General features: G+C 44.3%; 1 protein-coding gene across 1 annotated transcript in view; it reads right to left on the bottom strand.

Moving 5' to 3' along the window:
- The window catches only part of cspg5a (chondroitin sulfate proteoglycan 5a), a gene marked incomplete at both ends in the record, with an annotated part of 105,947 nt that extends 87,601 nt beyond the window's left edge, over positions 1–18,346 (bottom strand). The window contains 3 exons of the mRNA XM_083632624.1: positions 4,510–5,195; positions 10,338–10,702; positions 18,277–18,346. Coding sequence (XP_083488750.1) covers positions 4,510–5,195; positions 10,338–10,702; positions 18,277–18,346 — 1,121 coding nt within the window. The remainder of the gene's footprint in view (positions 1–4,509; positions 5,196–10,337; positions 10,703–18,276) is intronic.
- Positions 18,347–22,410: the final 4,064 nt, after the last annotated feature.

The following is a 22,410-nucleotide window of genomic DNA, read 5'->3' as shown; positions in this document are numbered from 1 at the left end:
GGACACTAGCAAGGAGGCTAAAACCCTAGGTGCTCTAGCGTCTGTCACTAGAGCGTCTCTTAAGGCGTCGGGAGGGAGGTTTACTCACTGCACTGCACGACTGCTGGCTACGTTACATGACTGAATTCTCATTTATTTTCAATATTCATGATAAAGTCAAAGTAAAACAGGGTTGACAGACAGAAAGGCCTTTATGTTCAATAATACAGGATTATGAGCGATTGAGGCCCAAATATGATTTGGATCCTGGTCTGTTTTGGAAGCAATCCAGCAGGATTTTATATTGGAATGCTAGGGGACTTTCCATTCAAAAGGTTTGATTCTATGCATGTGATGCAGTGATACACAATCACACTTCGTGGACTGAAATTCACATTGTTGACTGTTATGAGCTCCAGGTATTTGTTGTGATGATGATGTGATGAATGCTGCGTGGTGAGCTGTTAAGGTGCTTTATGGTTATGGCTTGTATGCTTATGGCTTGATGAGAATCTTGCGTGCTGAGCTGTTAAAGCTGCATTCAGCGATTTCTTTGTGTTAAAATAAGTGTAAATGGCTCTACATTCTGACAGCAATCACTGAAACTGAGTGTTTGGTCAGTAACCTGGAACTCCCAATCCCCCGCTGTCCTGTACAGTATCTCTCTCCTGTAGCTACATACACTAAATACATACATGTATATCCATTAGAGGCATCGTCCCAGAAAACGTAAACATTTCTCTGACTGGCGTCGCCCTCACTATCCAATCAGAGGAATGTTTACATTTTCTGGGAAAAGGAAGGTCAGATCGCCATGCCTGTAAAGGACTATTATGCATTTTTCACCCCGAATCCATGCCGCCGTGAGTCTCTACGAGTTACGCTTACGGAGATATGTCCGCCCTGCATGCTACAGGAGAGAGATACTGTACAGGACAGACGGAGATATGTCCGCCCTGCATGCTACAGGAGAGAGATACTGTACAGGACAGTGGAGATATGTCCGCCCTGCATGCTACAGGAGAGAGATACTGTACAGGACAGTGGAGATATGTCCGCCCTGCATGCTACAGGAGAGAGATACTGTACAGGACAGATGGAGATATGTCCGCCCTGCATGCTACAGGAGAGAGATACTGTACAGGACAGTGGAGATATGTCCGCCCTGCATGCTACAGGAGAGAGATACTGTACAGGACAGTGGAGATATGTCCGCCCTGCATGCTACAGGAGAGAGATACTGTACAGGACAGTGGGGGATTAGGGGTTTCAAGTTAAGTCAAGTCAAGTTGATTTGTATGGCCCTAATTCACAAGCATGTCTCAGACTGACCAAACACTCAAACTATTTCAGCCATTTAACACTTATTTTAACACAAAAACATCGCTGAATGCAGCTTTAAGATGTTTTATGGTTATGTTGTGATGAGAATACTGCATGGTGAGCTGTTAAGATGCTTTATGATTATGTTGTGATGAGAATACTGCATGGTGAGCTGTTAAGATGCTTTATGATTATGTTGTGATGAGAATACTGCATAGTGAGCTGTTAAGATGCTTTATGATTATGTTGTGATGAGAATACTGCATAGTGAGCTGTTAAGATGCTTTATGATTATGTTATGTTGTGATGAGAATACTGCATGGTGAGCTGTTAAGATGCTTTATGATTATGTTATGCTGTGATGAGAATACTGCATAGTGAGCTGTTAAGATGCTTTATGATTATGTTATGCTGTGATGAGAATACTGCATGGTGAGCTGTTAAGATGCTTTATGATTATGTTGTGATGAGAATACTGCATGGTGAGCTGTTAAGATGCTTTATGGTTATGTTGTGATGAGAATACTGCATGGTGAGCTGTTAAGATGCTTTATGATTATGTTGTGATGAGAATACTGCATAGTGAGCTGTTAAGATGCTTTATGATTATGTTGTGATGAGAATACTGCATGGTGAGCTGTTAAGATGCTTTATGATTATGTTGTGATGAGAATACTGCATAGTGAGCTGTTAAGATGCTTTATGGTTATGTTATGTTGTGATGAGAATACTGCATGGTGAGCTGTTAAGATGCTTTATGGTTATGTTATGTTGTGATGAGAATACTGCATGGTGAGCTGTTAAGATGCTTTATGATTATGTTGTGATGAGAATACTGCATGGTGAGCTGTTAAGATGCTTTATGGTTATGTTGTGATGAGAATACTGCATGGTGAGCTGTTAAGATGCTTTATGGTTATGTTGTGATGAGAATACTGCATGGTGAGCTGTTAAGATGCTTTATGGTTATGTTATGTTGTGATGAGAATACTGCATAGTGAGCTGTTAAGATGCTTTATGGTTATGTTATGTTGTGATGAGAATACTGCATAGTGAGCTGTTAAGATGCTTTATGATTATGTTGTGATGAGAATACTGCATGGTGAGCTGTTAAGATGCTTTATGATTATGTTATGTTGTGATGAGAATACTGCATAGTGAGCTGTTAAGATGCTTTATGGTTATGTTATGTTGTGATGAGAATACTGCATAGTGAGCTGTTAAGATGCTTTATGGTTATGCTGTGATGAGAATACTGCATGGTGAGCTGTTAAGATGCTTTATGATTATGTTGTGATGAGAATACTGCATAGTGAGCTGTTAAGATGCTTTATGGTTATGTTATGTTGTGATGAGAATACTGCATAGTGAGCTGTTAAGATGCTTTATGGTTATGTTGTGATGAGAATACTGCATGGTGAGCTGTTAAGATGCTTTATGGTTATGTTGTGATGAGAATACTGCATGGTGAGCTGTTAAGATGCTTTATGATTATGTTGTGATGAGAATACTGCATGGTGAGCTGTTAAGATGCTTTATGATTATGTTGTGATGAGAATACTGCATGGTGAGCTGTTAAGATGCTTTATGATTATGTTGTGATGAGAATACTGCATGGTGAGCTGTTAAGATGCTTTATGATTATGTTGTGATGAGAGTACTGCATAGTGAGCTGTTAAGATGCTTTATGGTTATGTTGTGATGAGAATACTGCATAGTGAGCTGTTAAGATGCTTTATGGTTATGCTGTGATGAGAGTACTGCATGGTGAGCTGTTAAGATGCTTTATGGTTATGTTATGATGAGAATACTGCATAGTGAGCTGTTAAGATGCTTTATAGTTATGTTGTGATGAGAATACTGCATAGTGAGCTGTTAAGATGCTTTATAGTTATGTTGTGATGAGAATACTGCATAGTGAGCTGTTAAGATGCTTTATGGTTATGTTGTGATGAGAATACTGCATAGTGAGCTGTTAAGATGCTTTATAGTTATGTTGTGATGAGAATACTGCATAGTGAGCTGTTAAGATGCTTTATGGTTATGTTGTGATGAGAATACTGCATGGTGAGCTGTTAAGATGCTTTATGGTTATGTTATGATGAGAATACTGCATAGTGAGCTGTTAAGATGCTTTCTGATTATGTTGTGATGAGAATACTGCATAGTGAGCTGTTAAGATGCTTTATGGTTATGCTGTGATGAGAGTACTGCATGGTGAGCTGTTAAGATGCTTTATGGTTATGTTGTGATGAGAATACTGCATAGTGAGCTGTTAAGATGCTTTATGATTATGTTGTGATGAGAATACTGCATAGTGAGCTGTTAAGATGCTTTATAGTTATGTTGTGATGAGAATACTGCATAGTGAGCTGTTAAGATGCTTTATGGTTATGTTATGTTGTGATGAGAATACTGCATAGTGAGCTGTTAAGATGCTTTATAGTTATGTTGTGATGAGAATACTGCATAGTGAGCTGTTAAGATGCTTTATGGTTATGTTGTGATGAGAATACTGCATGATGAGCTGTTAAGATGCTTTATGGTTATGTTGTGATGAAAGTACTGCATGGTGAGCTGTTAAGATGCTTTATGATTATGTTATGTTGTGATGAGAATACTGCATGATGAGCTGTTAAGATGCTTTATGATTATGTTGTGATGAGAGTACTGCTTGTGGCTGGCTGGAGCTGCTTGCTCAGATGCTAATGACTGGATGCTGCAGTGTCTTTGTCTGGGTTACAGGACTGCATGCAGTCGGCAGCAGGTTTATTCAATAACATCCAGAATTTAAGAATTCAATTAACTCAATCTAATTTTAAAGAATTGTGAGATGAGATTTTATGTTCTTTCTAAGTGGCTATTATGGCCATATTTTAGTAATTTAATTCATGTATTCTTGATTATGCATGCAAGCCTGTAACCCTGAGGCTATTGCAGCTGAAACATGTTAATTTTAATTTCTCTAAGAGTAGCCTAGCTGTCCCCCCCCCCCCCCCTTCCCTTCTCTCTCCATTTCTTTGCTTCTTTTTTATCCCTGCTCCTTGGAGACGCTGCAAAAATAGCAGCCGATTTTTTGGGGGGCCTCAATGCCGCTATATTGCATGGTGGTTATGGCTAGTTTCGTGTATATAATAAATATGTCTGTGTATATTGTGTGTATTAGTGCGTACATGTATGTGTCTTTGTGTTTGTGCTTTGTCCTACCTGCAGAAGACTCCCATGCCCTCCAGCAGGTAACACTGTCCTCCATTGAAGCAGTAGCTGGGTAGGGCATCGCAGGGCGAGCGGCAGCTTCCGTTCTGCACCTGGTAGCCCACGCGGCATCCGCCTGTCCCGTCCGCGCCGTCCACCGGCGAGGCGGAGGGAGGGGCCGCCGCGGGGCCGTCCGGCAGAGCCACGTCTGGGCTGAGAGAGCCGGAGCTGGGGGCCCGGGGCCTGGAGCGGGCTGGAGAGCCGGGGGACAGCCTCAGGTCCTCGTCGCTCTCGTAGGTGTCGGTGGTGGTGCTGTAGGTGTACTCATCAGCAGTGGGGGACACCCCGTCCTCGAAGGGTGTGAGGTAGTCGTAGTTATCCAGCATGGCCCAGGAGGTGGGGTCGCCCCCTTGCAGCTCATGGGCCAGCGAGGAGGGGGAGGGCGGGGCGAGGTCCAGGCCGCGGCCGCGGGACGACGGGTCGAAGAAGTCCACGTGCAGCACATCGGGCTGGGAGGGGTGCAGCACATCGGGCTGGGAGGGGTGCAGCACATCGGAGTGGGAGGGGTGCAGCACGTCGGGGTGGGAGGGGTTGGTGGCGGCTGGGGGCGGAGCGGTGGTGGTGGAGAGGCGGTCCAGGTCGAACACGGCCGTGTCTTTAGCGTTGATCCATGGCGGGTTGGTCTGTGGCGGGCGCACCTTGTTAGAGAAAATATTCCTATTACATGTGTCCATGATAGTTACAGTGTAGGATCTAATACAATACAGTCAACAATCTGTAGGCACATCTCAATCAGACTCACACACTATAGTTCAGTATTATAGGCCTAGTATATAGGCCTTAAAGGCCCCCTCCAGTCAGTTTTTCTACCTGTGTAACATTGGTGTTCCATGTCAAACACGCCACAATATTGTTATAATATCAACAACCAGCGAACAGATATCAAAGCTGGTGGGCTTTATGGAAAGCCTGAACTGCTGTTTTCCATTTTTATATTTCTATTCTGTGTTTAGTGTTTGTTGTGCTATGGGCCCCCCTGAGCTGTGTCCTGAATAAAGTTTGAATTGAATTGAATTGAATTAACAGTTAAATCAAATTGGTCAAAGCGGTGTTTTGAGCCTGGCGGACACTTAACTAACAAACGTAGCTAACAGCTAACTAACGCCAGAGGCTATTTACTGAATGTATTTACTGTCTATCAATACGTCAGACCTTTATTGTGTCTGACACCATGACCTGTTTTTAGCAACAGCTTCTTCTTTTTTTAACTTTGAGCGCAAAATGAGTTACTAGCGAACAGTCCCAGCAAACATTTTCACGTATAACAACCGTCTTCTACACGTCAAACCACCACTACGTCTAGTCAGGGTCTAATTATATATCCGGAATGGAAATCGTAGCGACGTCGATGGCGTTTCCTGCACGGCCAATGCACGTAGTCTCCTTCCCCACAACGTCGAAATATGCCGCTCCGGCTATATTCAGATACAAATTTGCACAGTGTGCATTCAGCAGCGTTACATATAGCCTACGGTATGTCCAGATTTAACCATTTTTGCTACATTGAGGGGGGGGTGAAGTATGACCATGTGCAAGATTTGAACCGGGGATGCCTGCGCCATAGCGCTATACCTGATCCATTCAGCTGTCAATTTGTTGGAGTTACTTTGAGTATTTTGGACATACATAGTGTCGTCAACAGGAAATTTCAGGGTGAAGGTTCATACTGGAACTTAAATTGCAAGCCTATAGTCGCAGTTACAATTCAGTTTCATGATTCCAACCAACGATGAGATATTTTATATCATGTACGATAATGGCTAACAGGCTATTATTTTGACTGTGCATGCGTCTACTCTGTACAGCTTCATTTACCGTCCATCTCATGTGTACTTTGTGCTTCAGGAGATCAAGTGTTTATCGTGAGGTCTTTTAACCTCACCTAATGTTACTCTCGGACCATTTAGCAAACAGCACAATATCCAGATTACCCAGAACACACTAGTTACGGCAAGAGTAAGGGGACAATACCACAGAAAGCTTGTGATAAATACGATAAAGAGGCACTTACACCGCAGGTAAAAACTATACTATACTATATGACATATATTCAAGTTTATTCGTTTAGGGGGAAAAAACCTCGAGATGAATCATCTCGTTTTTCGAGGGGGTCCTAACTAGGGATGTTCATTTTGAATCAATTTCCAGCCCTGAGGTACACCTCTTTGTTGAATAAAGAGATCTGATTTTCTCCCTTGTATGGCAACACATTGTTTTCTGTTGTGTAAATAAGAGTTGAACCAGAGTAGTGCACTACATAAACGTTATCACACAACCAAATACATTGTCAATCAAATGTCGTTTTATTAATCAACTAGAACGACCGCACCGCGGATTTATGCCTCCGCCATTAGTTCATTCTTGAGTCCAAATCGCTATTTGAGGCAAATTGGAAGAAATTCCGTCAAGGTGCTCCTGAGATGTTGCGTTACAGAGCTTGGAGATTGGGTGTGTGAGGTCACAGTGACCTTGAACTTTGACCTTTGATAACCAAAATGGAATCAGTTCATCCTTGCGCCCAAGTCGATGTTTGAGCCAAATCAGAAGAAATTCCATCAAGCCGAGATATCGCGTTAACGAACTTGGGAATGGCGTTCGTGAGGTCACAGTGACCTTGAACTTTGACCACCAAAATGTAATCAGTTCATCCTTGAGGCCAAGTTAATGTTTGAGGCAAATTTGATGAAATTCCGTCAAGGCATTCCTGAGATATGGCGTTAACAAGCTTGAAAATGGCGTTGGAGAGGTCACAGTGACCTTGACCTTTGATCACCAAAATGTAATCCGTTCAGCCTTGCGCCCAAGTCGACGTTTGAGCCAAATTGGAAGAAATTCCATCAAGCCGTTCTTGAGATATCGCTTTAACGAACTTGGGAATGGCATTCGTGAGGTCACAGTGACCTTGACCTTTGACCACGAAAATCAAATCAGTTCATCCTTGAGTCCAAGCCAATGTTTGAGGCAAATTTGATGAAACTCCGTCAAGGCATTCCTGAGATATCGCATTAACAAGCTTGAAAATGGGAGAGAGGTCATAGTGACCTTGACCTTTGACCACCAAAATCTAATCAGTTCATCCTTGAGTCCAAGTCTATGTTTGAGGCAAATTTGATGAAATTCCGTCAAGGCATTCCTGAGATATTGCATTAACAAGTTTGAAAATGGCGTTCGAGAGATCACAGTGACCTTGGCCTTTGACCACTAAAATCGAATCAGTTCATCCTTGAGTCCAAGTCGATGTTTGAGGCAAATTTGATTAAATTCCGTCGAGGCGTTAACAAGCATCGGACGGACGTACGGACGGACAACCCGGATCCATAATGCCTCCGGCCTGGCTATCGCCGGCGGAGGCATCTAGACAATCGCGGTCTAGACAATGTTTGCTGGGGTGTGACTAATCAACAGGCCAGGTCAAGACTCACCAACACATGATGAAATATCTTAAAAATGACAAAATATACTGGAGGGGGGCTTTAAAGCTTTAAAGTTATTCAACATACACGCATAATGTATATTCATGTACCGTAAATTCCGGACTATAAGACGCACCGGTGTATAAGCCGCGGGACCAAAATTGACTATTTTTTTCTTCTATAAGCCGCACCGGTCTATAAGCCGCGGGTGTTTTGATGTTTAATTACCATATGAAAGGGTTCGTGCACAGAGAGGAATGTCGGGAAAGCGATGGCTGTTTGGGGAAGCTCCCATTTATTAACATTTCAACAAAACAAAACAAAAGTCAGGTCACTAATCCCCAGACAAAATCACACAACAATAGGCTATATGTGCAGCAAACCTGTAACCAGAGAAGTCAAGTCACTAATGCTCGTCTTCCTCTTCTTCCTGCGTACTGAAACCACCAAAGTCCTCATCTTCAGTGTCGGAAACGAACAGGTTCAGGGTGGCTTCGTCAACCACTCTCCTCTCTCCTTCATTGTCACTCAAAACCAACGAACTCCTCTTCATCTATAGCTGTGTTTCCATTACAGTTTTTCGCAAAAGAATTGCGATATTTCTACAACTTCGACAATGTACAATTGCGACTTGTAGGCGTTTCCATTGAAGTTGCGTTTGAGTGATTCCCCGTTGCAGCAGCTGCCACAGTGATTACGCACGGGGATCTGCCCCATATCCCGTCCCCTGCATGCTCAAATCCAACCAATGGTCAATGGAAATCCCAACATGAAGTTACAATGCATATAAACGAGCCTGATTATCAATTCAAAAGAAAATGAGTCGCAAAATGTTGCTGGCTGCGTGAATGCAGTCAGCGCGACAGGCAGAGGAAAAAAGGTAGCCTAATAGCCTACAACTGGTCCGATTTAGAGATGGAGGGGGGAAAAGGCTGATTTGGTTCTATAATTGCACCTGAAACGTGTGCAATGTATTAGCCTACTCACAGTCACTGTATTCACTTCAGACAGCACCACCGCACCAGTGTGTGCTTTTCATCCTCTCATCTCGCCGCTGTGCCAAATGCGCGCACACAGGCAGCCTGCTGTCACCATGGACCGATTTCTGCCATTAAACATTATCTAATTTGCCCGGCTACGCTTTTGCACAACACTCGTCTTTCTGCTAGGTAGCGTTGCTTCAAAGTTTTCCACTTGCTGCGGAGGTTTTGACACGGCTATCGAACCTTACTTACCAAACTTATTTTCCGCTCCTTTTCCAAGGGATAATATGGGTCACATGACGTGCAAATGCGAAAAATGTGTTTCCATTACACTTTTGCGATAAACTGCTATATCGACACGTCTGAAAAACCACCTCATGATCATCTACTGCTCGTTCTCATGCTGTCGAGAACGAGCAAAGCTTTTTTTTGGTGAAAGAATCCTCCAGGGCGCTTCTTGTTAACAGTCCGAGTGAGTGGCAGGTCGAACGTCAAAGGCACTTCATCCATATTTATGATCTGCTCCGGTTCGATGGAATATTCCTTGATCTTCCTTTGTGTGAATTCGCCGAAGTTTGTGATTTTCTCCTGGTAGTCGGGGGAGGGAGTTGATGGGCTTGTGGCCGTTTGCTTACCGTAATTACCATATGTAAGTGGTCACGCACAGAGGGGATTGTCGGGAAAGAGATGGCTGTTTGAGGAAGCTCCCATTTACCGTATTACCGTAACATTTCAACAAAACAACATAACACAACACCACCGTTGTTTATTTTTACAGTGCACACAGTGTCCGCGGTGTGGTGAAAAGAGGGCAAGAGAGGAAATTAAAACAGAAGTGGATTTATAGTTAGAAAGAGTGCTAAAAAAGAGAGATTTTTTTTTTTTTTTTTTTTTTTTTCTGAAAAAATCCATAGATAAGACGCACCGTTATATAAGCCGCAGGGGCCAAAAAACGGGAAAAAAGCCGCGGCTTATAGTCCGGAATTTACGGTACACATCTCTGCTCAATATTCACACACTTTCAAACCCCCACATTTTGGCTCGCATGACCTCACAGAAATCCTAGTCTATCATGTCCTGTACACACTATCTGATGTTTCATCCCAGGCGATCCTAATCTCACCTAAGCTCTGTGGCAAAATTTACTATAGGTACTGTAGTGTATCAACTTATCTATTATGATATCAGCAATCCGGGTGCGTAATTGCACATTATAAAACACTGTAACCATCTCTTTCTCTTTGAAGAAATGTATCCCTGCACCTACATACCCAGTATGTATGTATCCCTGCTGCTAGTTGCATCTCTTCCTCTCATGAGACCTAAATCATATTAAATATATTCAAGTAAGACGAATCTCTGACTGCAGAACTGTAGAACACACCTCTTCCTCCTCCACCTCCTCTGCCTCCATCCCTTCCTGTATGCGGGGGTTGCTAGGCAGCAGGTGCTCCGTCTCGGCGGAGTCAGCGCTGAGCTGGGGTGGAGCGGCCACGCCCGCTTCCTCCACCGGGGGCGCTGCTGTCTCTCCAAACATGCCACTGCTCTGCTCCTCCTCCTCACCGGAGCGGGGCACTCGGCCAGCCCGCGGGGTCACGGGGTCAACTGTGCCGGGACCGGCAGAGCCGGTTACCAAGGTTACCGCCACGACAGCCTCATTGACCTTGACGGGCCCCTCATCCTTGCTGAGCAGGGAGGTCGCGTTGGCCGCGCTGTCCGGCTCAGTGGCGTTGGTCCCAACAGCGTTCCCTGCAAACAGAAGAAAGGTTTTTAATGCAACTGAAGGATTCAGTGTTCTGAGTCGAAAAAAGGTCATCAGTAGTCTGGTTTCCTCTTATCTAGTTGACATATATTTATCATTTTTACATATTTACAGGTTCAGAATAGTGGACAAATGGGTCAAATTCCACCACAAACTCTCCTGTGTCTCCATTAGCTTTCCTAATATCTGAATGAAAGGGGTGAAAAGCAAAAGTGACAAGGGAATTATAGCTCATTTAATAAGAAGTGAAGAATGATGTTGCTTTGAAAACAGACCACAGTATGTATTGATCTGTTCATGAAAAACGATCCTCGACCCAGGGTGGAGAGTTGCAGGGTTTTCTGCTAGTGCATAGGTAACTGACGTCACATACCAATTTGCATATCAATAAATACAGTCTCCGCTCGCAATGGAGAGAGGGTGCTGCGCTGTATATGGGAAGCGCTGTGATGTGATTCAACACTTTTTGGCATGTTTAAGCTTTAAGCTTTAAGCTTTGCCTAAAGGTCCAAACACCGCCCAGCCAGGAGACTAGAGGCCACCTTACGAAATGACACCTCTGAATTACACACAATAGCACAGCACGGATGTGGCGGTTGGGTTGTCTATCGGTTACTGTGACACTAAGAACGTATCCGGCTGGAAATGTTTTAACGTCCGGATGTGGCCATTTAATTGGCAGCTGGTGCTTATGGAAAACCCTGGAGTTGTTTAGGGAGGTGCCCGTTAGTCGAGAGGTTGCTGGTTTGATCCCTGGTGCTAACAGTGTCTAATACTCCTGCCGACTCCCTGCCGACCTACTGATTTGTGTACTAACCAGGGTCAGGAACGACTTGTTAAGACTCCATTTCCATCATTAGTCTGACATTGCCTCCACTCTAATGATTTCAGAAGGGGAGGGGGACTTAATTTCCCCTAACCAATCACTAGAGACCAACCTATCCATGATACTCCCGGCCGTGGCGCTGATTGGCTAATCGTTAGGCCCCCCCTGGCGCTCATTAGACCGATCATCTTTCAACTGAGAAACCGTTGTTTCATGTCGCGATGCCTGACCAGAATCAGTCAACATGGGTGTATTTCAAAGGTCTGAATTGAGGCAATGAAAATTCATGAAATACCTGCAAAATTACAAATGAGGGAGGCAAAAACTTCACATTTGACCTGAGTGGTCAAATATTAACACTTTGAGTGCCAGCCACTTTTGGAGAACGGACGCTCCCAGTGCCAGAGTTTCAGAGCGTTTTCAGTGATTTCTCGAAGCCCACAGAATATTGTGTGATATTACTATGTAAACACTGAACACGCACAAATAACGATGAGACTCACTTCTATCACCTGCAAAAAAAAGTTTATTGATCCCATTTTCCGTTCTTTAGTTATGAGCCGGAGAAGATAGCTTGATTTGAGCAAAAACAGCCACTTTTTTTCTAGAACCTGAGATATTCAGCCTTTTGTGAAAGGAAGCATTTCAAGCACATCATTGACTCATTGCTAATATTTTCTGATGTAATGACACCTCAAAAATAATTTCCTTCAATAAAAGAGTGAAAACAAAGGAATTTTGTTTGGCCAAATAATATTTTTTTACAGCGCTGGCCCCTGCGTGCGCTGCTGGTTGCAGCTTCTTGCTGGTCTTGATTTACTGCTGGTGGGCATCAGATATTCTAGCTTGCGTTTGCCAATCCTGTCCTGCTGTCTGGGTGTTGTATGCTGCTCTGCGTGCTCTGCATGCCCCCCCCCCCCCCCCCCCCCCCTCAACTGCACACTCCTCCTCCGTGTCTCTGGGGCTTTCTGCTGCCTGCGTTTGCTCTGCACTGAAAAGTCTGCTACATCCAGCTTTTTTACAGCCGCGTGTATTTGTCACCAGCTCCCATGCTTCCAGTTGAGAATAATAACAACTCCACGGCTGATCATGCGGATGGGCTGTTGCAGCGGACACGGAGGTGCTCAATTGTGACAGCAGATTGGCTGCTGCAGGCACAGCTATATGCTTCATGCATATCGATGCATACGGACGGATGCGATGCGATTTCCTTTTCCCCAACGACTTCTTCTGTGTGTTTAACTCCACTTTCTCTCATCTGGACAGCGCTGTCGCCACCTAAGGGTTCTGTAAAATAGGTTAGACACATTCAATAGCTCTCATATTGTAAGAGGCGATGTAAGAGGGTTAGATCGACACCCCCCCCCCCCCCCCCGTCAAAAAAACAATTTGGAGTTATTGACGCCATTTGGCGTCGCTGGCAGCCTACGGTAAATTTCTAATGATGCCATATGGCGTCGCTGGCACTCAATGTGTTAACTCACGAATGTGACTTCTGTCCCCTTTGGGTCACTGTAGGTGATTTGTGGAAGGAGGATTCTGTCCGGTGTGTTCTGGGTGTTCAAAACGGAGCGGTTTTGGATCGGAAAACAAGCGAGTACACAGCCTGATGCAGGAGAAAATGCTGTGACCCCGCCCACACAAACCCCTGCATCAAGAACAAATAAAACAAGCACAATCATAAAAGATTCAACAATCGGGGGATGGAAGATGGATTGGTTGCTAGGGACAAAGAGGGGGAAAACGGCGTCATCCACTATGAATCTTAGCGGTCCAAACCGACTGTTTAATTGCTAATACAAAATGCAAGTGTACTAGTACAGTACATAATTCAATAGAATTGCCTCTGAAAATGACCAAAATGCCTCTGATTTTTTTTTATCAAGGGTGCAAAAAATTCCCTCTGAAAAAAGAAGCTAATTTTTAACCCTGGTCTAAAATTAGCAATGCAATGCTTTTGGCTGACGGATGTTATTTGTATCTGGACTATAAATACACCATGCATGTACACAACCACAAATCAGTTTAATAATAATAATTAATAATTCATTTATTTTATATAGCGCTTTTCAATGACCCAAAGAGTCAGTAAGAAAACAAGAAAATAGAAAACAAGGAACAGGCAACAGATACGTGCAACAAGCAAACAGATACCAATAATGTCTCAGACTATTTTCAATGATGCAAGACTACTTCCCCTAATCAATGTCTGATTAACAATCTCATACATTAATCCATTGTTCATTCCATTCATCTCTCTCTCCCCCTGCAGCAACGCCCTGTTCAGGTGACATCACTCATTCATAAATATGCTCGCCCCGTCATTCCTGTCCAATCAATGTCTCCCACGCTTTCCCATGCTCTCCCTCTCTCTGGCCTGCTGGCAAATCACCTAACTGGAGTTCTATATCAGTTCCTTCGTATTTTAGAATGTTGTAACTCACTTTGTGTGTCTCCCCTCAGTGATGGTCTTGACCATAGCAGTTGCTTCGCCCCACCTCCTCCCCTGAACACCAACAATGTCATGACTCCTGTAGAATTCCCTATGGGGGACGTCCTCCTCACGTCTCAGAGGAGCGTCATCATACCATGGAGTCATACGCCAAATCTAAGTGTTGTTTGTTGCATCATTCAACTTTATTGTACTTTCCTTCTAGTCTACTTCCTTCCTCTCATCATTGAAATAACAATTAAGATGTATAGTCAGGGATATAGGGAAAACAGATGGGAGGGAGGGAGCGTGAGGGAGGGATCAGGGGAGAGAGGGAAGGAGAGATGGAGGTAGCGAGGGTGGAGGAGGTGGTTAAGGGTAGGGCAGGTTGTAAGCTTGGGAGAACAGGTCGGTTTTTAGTCGGAATTTGAAAGTGGAGAGTGAGTTTAGTAAATAATTTCCAAAGACATTCTCCAGCCTGGCATTCGCACAGCAGTGGAACATTGCCATAAAATGTAAAGTCAGTGGGCATTAAGGGATCATCCAAACAGGCTCAAGGGGTCTTGCACTGACCGTGGCGGGGGACCGTAAGACACGCAACAAATCCAAACGAGACGCAGCGGCCCTACACTCATTCTCTGCTCCATCGCTTCGGCCCAGTGAGACTCCTCCAGTCAAGCAGAAAGCTGCTTTATGGCGGCTCCCGCTTGGATTATAAGGAATTATTTATTAATGTACTTGAATGACAAGGAGCTGGGATTAGGGATTAGGGGTTTGGGCGGTGGGGTGTTCGTCTTGACTGACGGCAGGGAGACAACATCCTTCACTTCAGCTGCAGAGAGCAGACTCAGCTACAGTAAACCTGAGGATAACACATCCTTCACTTCAGCTGCAGAGAGCAGACTCAGCTACAGTAAACCTGAGGATAACACATCCTTCACTTCAGCTGCAGAGAGCAGACTCAGCTACAGTAAACCTGAGGATAACACATCCTTCACTTCAGCTGCAGAGAGCAGACTCCGCTACAGTAAACCTGAGGATAACACTGATACTTCAGCTGCAGAGAGCAGACTCCGCTACAGTAAACCTGAGGATAACACTGATAAGGTTTCATCTCCTGTAAGCAACTGGAACTGACAACAGCTGGCCAGTTGTCATGTAGGAATATTGAGAAATATCGTGTTGAAAACTAGGGCTGTCGCGATGCGATTACGGGCGGACCATAACGCGTTTTTTTTTTTATCGCGTTAATCGCATGCCGCTATTTTGGCCCTTCGACGCACCCGTATGTGGATTCATATAAATATCTATGTCTTTACTTTGATGAGCATATGCAAAAAAGGTGTCACAGTTCTGGCTGAATCAGCAAATAGACCTTTGGGGGGAAAGAGCAAAAACCTGAAGGATATGAGTTTTCAAACATCCTCCAAACTCATTGTAGCTTGTGTATGTCCTGTGCTGGATTATTCTGCTGGGGCTCGGGGCCTCCGAAACATCTCTATATGTGACTCAGTCCAAAACAGTGCAATTAGATATGTTTTAGGTGCACACAAATATGCTCCAAAGTTAGCTGTAGCAGGGGACATGGGGTGGGAACCAGGTGAGGCTCGCTGGAAAATATGTACGGCTCAGCTGTGGAATAGGTTGCTTGATATGGAACATGCTAGCTCAGCTGTGGAATAGGTTGCTTGATATGGAACATGCAGAAGAAGCAAGAACCATTTTTCTGTGGGATAAACAAATTAACGGTTGTTGGTCAAGAGATGTGCATGCATTATTTTCTAGCTTTGGGTTTGGTGAGGCATTTTTCAATAACAGCAAAATCAACATTGCTATACTTAGAGAATCTGTGTTTACTCAGTATAAGGTGCGATGGGCTGAGGATGTATGGACTAAACCAAAGCTGCGTACGTTTCGTATCATTAAATATGATTTTGGTACTGAAAATTGTGTTAATTATAATTGATCAAAAAAACAGAGAGCCTTATGTGCCCAGCTGAGATCTGGTATTTTACCGCTTATGATCGAAACTGGACGGTATGTCAGTTTGGAAGAAGAGCAGTGGGTGTGTCCAATGTGTTGTTTAAATTACATAGAAAATGAGTTTCATTTTGTTTTTTATTGTCCTTTTTACAGTGAACCGCGCAATATTTTGTTCAGTAAGATAAAAACAGATTTTGATTTTCTTAATAATGATGATGCACATAATTTGAGTTGGTTGTTTACGTATGAAACTTTTGGACTGGCTTGTTACTTGGAAAAAGCTTGGGACATGAGAAAAAAGCTCTTTATCAGGAAAAGACAATGTAAAAAAAAGAAGAAAAGATTTTTTTTTTTTATGTATGTATGGGTATGTGTGTATATGTATGTACAGTATGTGTGTGTATGTGTGCATGTATATGTACATACGTATGTGTATATATCATATACTTTGTTTATTTTTGTTTGTATATTGAGGTACAGCCGGATGTTATGTTTATATATATTTTGGTGTGATAGTGTCTTGTAATCCCATGTGGGATGGGCCAGAAATGGCATGACCAGGAAATAAAAAAAACTAACTAACTAACTAACTAACTAACTATGTAGTCAAGCCGGTCGCAGCTGTTTCCTGTCTCCTGTTGTTGGTGCAGGCATGGAAAAGAAAGAGCATCATGCTTCTAAATGGCTCGTTTTACTAAAACTCCCAAATGGCACAGTGGACAAGTCAACAGTAGTTTGCACCTTGTGTAAAACGGAATTAAAATATCACCGAAGACATCGAGTTTGAGGTACTGTATCACCTAAAAGCTAAGCATACCGGAGCAGCTAGCGGCCAGCTAGCAGCCAGCTAGCTAGCGCGAGACTCATCAATCATTCTTCCTTCAGAGTCTCGGATGCGCGGGTCCTCTAGCCACTGGAAGGTCGGCTCCAATGGCTTCACGCGATATACACGTTATCAATATACACAGTTTCCAATACCGAGCCATTATTCACATGGAAGTGCCAAAGTTTTTAGCTCAGACACAGCCTTCTTCGGCTGTGTCATTTTGGGTTTCGACTGCTCTACAGCGCCGCCACCGGAAGTATCGGTTCTGGAGCGTGTACTGCAGTGTTTACAATTGTGCATTTATTTTCTGTTCGAGATATATTTTGTTACCTCCTGTCTACATTGCACTTCTATTGAATTGAAAATAAATCTAAAATTCAAGATCACAAAGTACATGTATTTGCATTCATTTGATTCCCAATCACGACACACTGGTGAGAATGATTAATTATTCATTATTAATATTAATATTAATTATATATATATATATATATATATATATATATATATATATATATATATATATATGGTAACGCTTTATATTAAGGTTCTATTAATAAGCGTTAATTAATAGGTAATAAGGCTCTTATAAAGTGCTTATTAACACTATTATTATGTTAATAATACTATATAAGTGTTAATAATCGCATTATAAACATATTTATTGGTAGCTTATAAGACATTTATAAGCACTTTATAACCACCTTTACTAGCTGGTTTTGTTACTTTATTAAGCCTAATAAATAGTTTGTTATTACCTTATTAGCTGTTAACTATGCACTTATTAACAGTTAACTATGCTTTTTGCAGGTACCTCATGAGCCCATGTTCACTTCCTGGATAAGCGATGAAAATTTCAGAAAGATCCAAGCGTCGGTTCCGGAGTTATTCAAGAAAAACCTCTTATTGGCTGTTTAGAAGGCTCTGGGAGGCTGAATTTGCATGAATTTGCCCCTCTTAGAGACACAAAACCCTGAGTGAAACACACATCTCTCAGAATCATCCCCCTGGCCGTTTGGCCATTCAGACATCTGCCTCCATTGAGGCAGCATAATAAGTCCATAATAAAGGATTTATTAACCTTAATAAGGCACTTTAGATCCGGTACCTGCAAAAAGCATAGTTACCTGTTAATAAGTGCATAGTTAACTGCTAATAAGGTAATAACAAACTATTTATTATGAAGTAACAAAACGTGTCTCATAACCTGTCTTAATGTCTTATAAGCTACCAATAAATATGTTTATAATGCGAATATTAACACTTATATAGTATAATTAACATAATAATAGTGTTAATAAGCACCTTATAAGAGCCTTATTACCTATTAATTAACGCTTATTAATAGAACCTTAATATAAAGTGTTACCATATATATATATATATATATATATTTTATGCTTTATTTGACAGAGAGACAGTGTGAGAGAGAGAGAGAGAGAGAGAAGGACATGTAGGAAAGGCACGGTTTCCGCGCCATCATCCTATGCGAGACCGTCGTTATCCAGCAGGATCTCTGCTTGGAAGCGACTCTGCGCCCCCACCCCGTGGTTGCTACGCACCATTCGGAGGGGCTATGCACTGCAGTTCGTGGGGCCCCCACCCGCCTTCGACGGGATACCTGCACCCGACAGGGATGAGGGCTCCGCAGCCATGCTTCAGGAGGAGGTCTCTACCCTCCTGGCCAAGGGAGCGATACGCCTGGTACCGGAGGCGGGGAAATGCGCGGGGTATTACAACAGGTATTTCGCTGTGCCCAAGAAGGACGGCTCCATGCTGCCCATATTGGACCTCCGGCTTCTGAACAAGATGCTGAGGAAGCTCCCTTTCCGCATGCTTACCCTGCCCCGCCTCTTCAATGCTTTGCACGTGTGGCCCAGGGAGAGCCTTTACGCGTTCCCCCCTCCCCCTGATCCAGTCTGTCCTGGACAGAGTGAGGGAGCAGGGCCTGCTACTTATCTTGGTGGTGCCGCAGTGGCCGCAGCAGATCTGGTGTGCGGACCTCATCTTGCTGTCTGTAGGGCCGCCGTGGCCGCTGCCATGCCGGAAGGACCGCCTGTCGCAAGCGAAGGGTGAAATACTCGACCCCGCCCCTTCCAGATGGAAGTTGGTGGTTTGGTCCCTGAACGGGAGCACCTGTTATCTCAAGGGTTGCCCATGAGCGTGGTGCACACGATCCAGAGCACTAGGGCTACGTCCCCGTGCTCTCAGTATGCTTACAAGTGGAGAGTCTTCTCCCATTGGTGCACGGATCGTAACGAGGATCCAGTGAGTTATGGCGTTCAGCCCATCCTCTGTTTCCTGCAGAGCCTCAGTCCCCTCAGTCCCTTAAGGTCTATGTAGCGGCCATATCGGCCTGTCACATGGAGATCGAAGGCAAACCGGTGGGGAGCCTCCTGTTGGTCTCCCGGTTTATGAAAGGGGCGCGCAGACTGCGACCACGGGTACGCAATGTCTTCCCTAAGTGGGACTTGGTCACGATGTTGGAGGGTCTCTCAGGTCCCCCGTTCGAGCCCTTGGAAACTGTGGACCTGAAGTTCCTGTCCTTGAAAACTGCGCTGCTGTTAGCCTTGTCTTCAGGCAAGAGGGTTTGCGACCTGATTGCCCTATTGGTCCAACAGTCTTGCTTGGTATTTGCTGATGACGAGCGAAGGGTTACGCTTCGGCCTAACCTCGCCTACCAGCCTAAAAATATCAACGCCAGCTTCAGATCTATGGTCGTGGACCTGCTGCCTTTTGTCCCCCTCCTTTCAACTCGGAGGAGGAGCGACGCTTGAACACGCTTTGCCCGGTGCGTGCGATCCTGGCCTACGTGGGCATGACACGCACGCTGCGCACCTGTAACCAGCTACTGGTTTGCTTTGGGCCATGGGCCCTGGGTGGGGCACTGTCCAAGGAGCGCTTGTCGCACTGGATAGTGGAGGCCATTGCTTTGGCATACTCTGCCGCGGGGAAGGCTCCCCGGAAGGTATTAAGGCCCACTCCACACGATGTGTCGCGACGTCCTGGGCGTTGTTGCGTGGTGTGTCAGTGGAAGACATGTGTGCAGCTGCCTCATGGTCTACCCACCACACTTTTGTTAGGTTCTATAGCCTTGATGTGGCCAAGTGCTGTCAGCCGCCAGGCGGTAGTTCCTTAAGTCACTCTTGTGGCTACGGTTGCCATGGGCTGAGGCCATGTGCTCCGTTGCCAGCCTCGGGTCTCAGGGTCGCACCAGGTGCTTCTTTGCAGCGAGGTTGGGTGGATAAATGGCATAGTGTGAGATTCTGAAGTTCGAAACGAAGTAAATCGTTGGGGTTGTCCTACAACCCAGGTTTTACGAGTGAGAATCTCACTCGCCTCGCTGCTTCTTCGGAACAGTGGGCTGCTGGGTGCTTTGAGTGACGGTATGGCAAGATAGCGCGGGCGTGACGTGTTCATCATGGGGCGGAGCGGGTGGCCGCGCCCATGTCATTTGCCATTTGCCATTCAGGCGTAATAGATGGTTTTATAGGGGTCAATTTTGAGAAAATAGACCATGTCCATTTGGTGCACTGCAGGGAGCAGATTGGTACAGTGTGAGATTCCTCATTCTCATTCGTAAAACCTGGGTTGTAGGACAACCCCAACGTTAGCAGCAAAGTGATATGTTAAACAGGCTAAGTGTGTGCATACTCACGGTCCTGTAAGGCGCTTTGGATAAAAGCATCCATCAAATGGCATACGGTATGTGAGGATATGAGGCTGATGTGGCTGCAGCTCAGATTAATCTCTAATGTCACTCAGAGAGGCTCTACTTAGATGGCCAGGAGTTTATTATTTCTTATGATCTCAAGCAAAGTTTTATGATAAGCCATGACGTGACGTCTGGTGATGGGACGAACAGCCAAAAACAATCTATCTGATCAGATAGCCCTCAGATAGTCAGCCAATAATGTCATGAACCACAATCTAATCATTTCATCGCATAAGAACTGCAGCAAACAAGCAGCAAACCAACCAACACAGCTGAACAGAGACGTCCTAAAAGGTAGAATCCACCCTCAGATATCTCATCAATCTGTGATGTTGAACGCATTCCAGGAGTTATTTTGTAATGGTTCTGTGATTCCCTACATTTCCCAAAATGCCGTTTTCCACAACCGCAGAGAATCTGTTCAACTGTCGGTGGGCAGAGCGATACTCTAACTCTAAACTGACAGTTTTTCCAGTCTAGTAAAAGTGAGTCGCCCCTTACTCAAACCCCAGCATGTCTTGTGGCTGCATTGCTTTGTAGCGGCTGGAAATCTGAACGTGACGTCACCTCGTCCAAACATGTGTGCGAATAAGAACAAGGCTAGGTTGAAACCCAGCATATGGCCGGCGTGGGAAAGCGTTGATGAGCCTGTCGTCAGCCAACGTGGCTGGTCGGTTTGAAATTGTACCAGCCATGCACATTAAGTTTACCAGGCAGGCATATTTTGTTACCCCACTTTTGTGTGTCTGTCTAACAACTAATTAATGGCCAATGCGGGGGGAGGGTGTTTACGATGATGAAAAATGTGAAAATGGAAAAGACTAAAAATGGCCTACTTCCACCAATAATATATGATATTTTTGCCATATTGCCCACCCCTAGCCGGCAGGCTGCACTCTTCGCTAAGGCAGTTGGCTTATCTCCTCGAAATGGAGAAAATGGCTGCCTATTGCATGTAACTTGGCAGAATTTCTAGCCCATAAGTTGGGAAATTGTATGTAACATACAAAATAAAGCAAACGGCAATGTCTAAGAATGCAGACAATCCTGACCACAGGTAAAAATGCAGAAAGAATGCAAAGAAAAAAATGTGATGACTACTGCTGTTGTGTCAGCTAGCCCTCCTCTCCCTGTTCTCTCCACATACTCTCTCTCATACTCCCCCTGCTCTCCCTCCCCACCTCCTCCCCTTCCTGAACTCTCCCCCCACACTATTCTAAAGCATGGCACCCATTCTCTTTCTCTTTCCCCCTTCCCCTGCTCCTTCCTTGTCCTCTCCTCCCCCACATTTCATATTCCCTCCCCACCTCCTCCCTCTCCCTGCTCTCTCCTCCCCCACATCCCCCCACTCTCCCTCCCTTCTCCTGCTCTCTCCTCTGCTCTATCCTATATTTCTATATTTTCTAATTTTCTCTATCAATTGTTCAATGTATTACTACTGTAATTTGCTACTGTTGTGTCAGCTAGAATTAGCTAGACATATTTTCTGTGAAGCCCTCTGGGACTTGTGAATTAGGGTTATACAAATAAACTTGACTTGACTTGATGACAAAAAATTATCCAGCAGTGCAGTTTTGTTCCGATTTTTGTGGAAATCAAACCCACGTCATCACAGGTGACTTAGCAGTTAATTTATCAGTGAACATCAAACACACAAACTTCAGTAGTAACTCCAAATAGGTTGAAAGCAAGAGTGGATAAGCATCATGCCATCAGCTGAGCACAGAATCCCTCTCCCTTATAAGGCAATTATCCAGCAAACACCAACAAGTGCCACCCACGTGGCAAAGAAAACACCATAAATTGTCAAATTCAGACACTTTTCAGTGAAAGGCGAACGGGCACTGCAAAACAAGAATTGACGAGCAGGAGAATGGCAGACGAGTCCACCGCATTAGGCCGAATTCAGACCCC

The sequence above is a fragment of the Poromitra crassiceps genome (assembly GCF_964638095.1).
Source record: "Poromitra crassiceps genome assembly, chromosome: 1".
NCBI classification, from domain to species: Eukaryota; Metazoa; Chordata; class Actinopteri; order Beryciformes; family Melamphaidae; genus Poromitra; species Poromitra crassiceps.
The sequence above is the reverse complement of the archived record's forward strand: the minus strand, read 5'-3'. Positions and strand labels throughout refer to the sequence as shown.